The following is a 5,579-nucleotide window of genomic DNA, read 5'->3' as shown; positions in this document are numbered from 1 at the left end:
TAAGATCTACATCCTCGACAAAGGACATTCAGAGACTAACATGAAAAGTAGCAACACTTAACAAGTTCATCTCAAGATCCTCAAAAAGGTGCAAGCCTTTATGTTAGGACCAGGATCCCAGAACTACATTCAAGATCCTCAAACCTCAAGATCCCCAAAAATACTTTAGGATCCTGACTATTTATGATTTATTCTCCTAACATATTTATAACGGTTATATACTTTGTTATTTTTCTCACATGTGTAGAAATAATCAGCCAAAGACTTTTTGTCAACGAATTGTCATCAATACCATGCAAAAGACCCAAAAGACCAAGCCAAAAAACGGCTATAAGTTGATCTCGGAGGATCCCGAAATTGACAGACTTCTTGTTATTAGCTTTAGACTATGAAAAACACATGTATTCATTACACTACACATGAAACTTAGCTCAACTATGATACTTGCACTTGTTTTTCATACATTCATCTCTGTAATCGATATTTTTAATTAATAAAATCATCAAGGTAGGTGATCATTATCACCTCCCAAGGTTTTGTGCCGAAGATCCTAGCAAGAATCAAGGGCTTTCCTTGTAAGCCACTTGTGTCACTTTGATCATCATTTCATATTCATTTTACCCTGAACATCACAGCCTCTCATACGATTTGGTTGATTATTGATTGTTCATTTTTTGACCAAAACACTTTATATGATATCTTGAAGAAGAACAAAATGTTTGAGTGGACTAAAGAGCACGAAGATGCTTTTCAGGAACTTAAAAATTATTTAAGTTCTGCACCCTTGCTAGTGAAACCACTAGATGGGAACCACTCCTCCTATACCTTTCAGTACCCTCTAACGATGTAAGTGTAGTTTTAGCCAAGGATCTCAATGAGGACCAACATCCCATATAATATGTAAGTAAAAGTCTCCTGGATCCTGAGACAAGGTATTCCCATCTCGAAAAACCAATACTTGTACTAATAACAGCTTCCACAAAAATATGACACTATTTTGAAACACATACTATACATGTATGAACTAATTACCCCATCAAGAATGTTATAGGAAAACCAGAGATGTTAGGTAGGATGGAAAAGTAGTCCTTGAAGCTAAGCACATATAATATCAAATATGAACCAAGATGTAACATCCATAAAATTCATGAAAAATTTAAAATTTTTAAACAACCCAAAAACCATAATTGTTTACATCTTGTTTTCAAAATAAGTTCAATATCAGAGAAATCCCAAAATCATAAAGTAAAACATGAGGAGGTACACGATCACGCCTTCGCCTTCCCGCAATCATCTGAGGTACCTGAAACATAATCCAAAACTGTAAGCCTAAAGCTTAGTGAGTTCCCCCAAAATACCAATACATAACAAATAACACAAATACAAAACAACATATTATGGGTCCAATTAACCATTCGGTTGGAATACCCCACGCCTCTCAACCATCAGGTTGGAATGCCCAAATACTTTGGTGCCAATCAACCATCGGGTTGGAATACGCCAGGCCCCTCAACCATCAGGTTGGAATGCCAAAAATACTATGGGTCCAAGCATCCTCGGGATGGAATACCCTAGGCCCTCAACCATCGGGTTGGAATGCCCTGACCTGTTGGCTTACGTACATAGCAGTGAAGCCTCGGTCACCAACCAATCATGTGCACATAATACAGATAAACATACTATTAACCAGCCAACAAACAAACAGATAGATCTTACAGATCACTAAGCATAGCAACATCCTAAATACCGAGATATCGATCTAACAGATGACTACAACACTATAGCATACATAGCATGATATCAAATCCAAAGGGTCGACCTTGGTGCCTTCGACCCGCAAGTACAGTGAGGAAAACTCACCTCACAATGTCGAACCACATTGAAAACCTGGCTGTTGGCTCATGAAAATCCCGAACTATTACACCAAAACAAACATCCAATTAACAATTAGATTACCATCCTTGACTAAGGATCCATACTTAGGGTAAATGTCCACTTTACCCTTTCCCCAATTGGGCCAAGGCCCAAGTACTAATTCTTGATCCAAAAGGCCCAAATTACTTCAAGACCCATAATTAGCCTAATTTTCCAAATTGGGCCCAACCCCTTATTGGGCCTTATCCTAAGGTCCAACTTTCCAACTGGCCCAAAACACTCATACCTAGAAAGTGCAATGAGGGCCCAAGTCATTCAAGCCCAAAAGGTGGCCCAAAAATCGAAGCCCAAACTCAAAAGTCCACAGACGACGTACGATGGGCGTACACCGGAAGTACGCAGGGCGTACACGAGCTTCGCATTGACCACCATCGAGGTGGCTAACCGAGTACGCGGGGCGTACTCCTCCCTACGTGGGGCGTACCCACGCAGATCCCAAAAGTCCATTAAGTGCTTAATGGCTTAAGAACTTAAGCCCAAATTACAGATCCATGGTCCAAATGCACCCTAGAGTCATAAAGTCTCCAACTTTATGACTTTACACGTCCATAAGTTCTTAATACAAGGTCTTAATCCATTAAGACCATTTTTACAAATACATGAGACGCTTCTGGACATTGGGACCTCATTTTTATGACTAAGGACCCTTCATAAGGTTTAGAAGGATAACCCAAAACGTCCAAAATCAAACATGCACAACAATGGTAATTTTTGGGAGCATGAGTAGTACGCTGGGCGTACATGTGAGTACGTGAAGCGTACTAGGGCGCGCCCTAGTACGTGGGCGTACACATATGTTTGTTGGGCGTACTAATGTCCGGGTGAAACCCTAATTTTTAGGTTTTGAAGAGTATTTAAGCACTTTTATGGATCATTTAGCCTCACTCTTTCAGCCTCCAAGTCCTTGAGCCGTTCTTAGCAAACCCTAACCGCATAAGAGAGTATTTTGAGCTCAAAGTGTGTTATTTGTGTGCTTAAAGGAGAAGGAAGTGCATCAAGGAGTCAAGGAAGGAAAGCAAGCTTGTAGATCTTGGATCATCATCTCCTTTGGAAGCTCCAGAAGGTAAAAAGTTGCTACCTTTATGTTTGGTTTGTTTAGATCTCATCTTGGTAGCTTTATGATGTTCTTTATGTTTGGCCTGGGGTATTCCAACCCGCTTGGTTGATTTGACCCATAGTATGTTGTTTTGTATTTGTGCTATTTGTTATGTATTGGTATTTTGGGGGAACTCACTAGGCTTTGGGCTTACAGTTTTGGATTATGTTTCAGACACCTCAAAGGATCGCATGAAGGCGAAGACGTGATCGTGCACCTCCTCATGTTTTACCTTATGATTTTGGGATTTCTCTGATATTAAACTTATTTTGAAAACAAGATGTAAACAATGATGGTTTTTGGGTTGTTTAAAAAGTTTATAATTTTCATGAATTTAATGGATGTTACACAAGAACAACAATAAAGTCACAAGCACTAGCAGACTTTGTGGCTGATTTTAGTGATGATCTACAACGTGAAGCTGAGTTGGAAAGCAAGGAACTCCAAAAAGAAGAAACCATGAGAAGATGGACACTCTTTACTTACGGATCCTTAAACTTTAGAGAAATAGGCCTAGGGATCATATTAAAATCGCCATAAGGGGGCATCAAACCCCAGGCAGTCAGCTGTGAATTCGACGCAACGAATAACGAAGTTGAATATGAAGCATTGATCATGGGTTAAAGATGGTCAAGGATCTTCAAATCAAGGATATCCAGGCATTCATTGACTCCTTATTAGTAACTAATCATTTTAATGGATCCTATGCAGTAAAAGGAGAAAGAATAGCGCTATACCTCCAAATCCTCAAAAAGCTAGTCTCCTAATTCGAAGATTTTAGCATAATCCAAGTTCCCAAAGAAGAAAATGCCGAGGCAGACGCACTATCAACCTAGGATCTTCCCTTAGGATCCCACCAGAAGTTAGGATCCCTATAACCCATATACTGATCCCTGTAATAGAAGATCTCTCCAACAAACCAGATGATCCCAATCACCATGACCAAACAACCAACGTCGCAATAATCGAGGATATTGACCCTCAACCACTTCCTTGGGATCCTAATCATCAGGACCCCACTGTTCAAGATCCTCCACAGCACTCCAAATCTTGGATCCACCCCATTGTGGAATATCTCCAAAATGGCACAATCCCAAGAGACGAGAGAAGTGATAGAGAATTCAAGATAAGGGTCTCACAATTTGTGATGATCCAGAAAACTATACAAGAAATCCATGGTAGGCCCATTCATTAGATGCTTAGAAGATCACGAAGCTGCAGAGGTCCTAAAAGATATACACGAAGGAGATTGTAGCAACCACACTGGGGGCATATCCTTATGCTCCAAAGTGTTAAGGACATGATACTACTAGGCAACGATGAAAATAGATGCCTTTTTATACACGCAAAAATGTGATGCATGCCAAAGGCATATTAACATCCTCCATCTACCTGTAGAACCGTTACATCCTATCATTTCCCGTTGGTAAGTTACCAAAAGCTCCTGGTGGAAAGGTGTTCATGTTAGCGATGGCGGATTACTTCTCAAAGAGGATGGAGGTTGAAGCCTTTTCTCAAGTACGAGACAAGGAAGTAGTCTCTTTTATCAAACATAATATCCTGACCAGATTCGGGATCCAGGCTGAAATCATATACGACAATGGATCCCAGTTCATAAGCAAAAGGACTAGAGACTATTGCACGAGTTGGTGCATTAAAATTATAATGTCCACTCCTGTTCACCCTCAAGCTAATGGACAAGCTGAATCCAACAATAAGATCATAGTCAACAATTTAAAGAAGAGGTTAGGCGAGAAGAAGGGAAGATGGGCATATGAACTTCCTTTTATCCTATGGGTAGATAGGACCACTTCAAAAACGACCACTATCCAAACTCCATACTCCTTGGTGTTTGGGACGGAAGCGGTGATCCCTACTAAAGTAGTAATCCCAATAGCAAGATATCAATTGCAGGATCAAGAGAAAACAAATCTTGTTTATATAAATCATATGTGATTAGCTACATACCATGACATGTGATTATATATATCTAACCACAAGTGATTTATATGACTAAATACATATAATCACACATGATTTATTCTATTATATGCATTTAATCACATATGGTGTTGGTGGTTGTAGGTTGTGGGTGGTGGTGTGTGGTGGAGATGGGTGGTGGGTAGTGGTGGTTGATGTGTGTTTATGCACTAGTTTTTTATTTATATTTTCAAGTCTATCGCATCTAAACCACACCTTACAGGTAGTGAACCTGATCGAATATAGTATATTGTTTTGACAAGAAAGGTTGTCGAACACAAAGGGAATGGTAGTGAATTAATATTAGAGTAATTGATTATAGGTTATTCCAAATAAAAGGAAGTAATAAAAAGAGGGGTTTTATTTATTAAAATCACCTAAATTAAAGTAACTAGATAAACTGATTGGAAACGAATCACTTTAGGTACTCAAGTTTAGAATGGATTACTTCTCAAAATCGTGTTTAACTTCGTTAGTAGTGCAATGGATCTATTAGTTGGTTACCAAATTCTAATGTAAATAGTTATCTTGATCGGATTTCCTGGTACTAATAATTAATGAACAACTA

The 5,579-nt window shown here is 39.1% G+C and overlaps 1 protein-coding gene across 1 annotated transcript; it reads left to right on the top strand.

Moving 5' to 3' along the window:
• Positions 1–4,501: 4,501 nt before the first annotated feature.
• On the top strand, positions 4,502–4,987 carry LOC145116987 (uncharacterized). The gene has a single exon (XM_079053290.1). It carries the CDS (start codon positions 4,502–4,504, stop codon positions 4,985–4,987), a length of 486 nt encoding a protein of 161 aa, XP_078909416.1.
• Positions 4,988–5,579: the final 592 nt, after the last annotated feature.

Source organism: Lactuca virosa, chromosome 1, assembly GCF_052849685.1.
Source record: "Lactuca virosa cultivar CGN04683 chromosome 1, Lactuca_virosa_CGN04683_v6, whole genome shotgun sequence".
NCBI lineage: Eukaryota > Viridiplantae > Streptophyta > Magnoliopsida > Asterales > Asteraceae > Lactuca > Lactuca virosa.
Note: the sequence above shows the minus strand (reverse complement) of the source record. Positions and strands in the feature narration are given on the sequence as shown.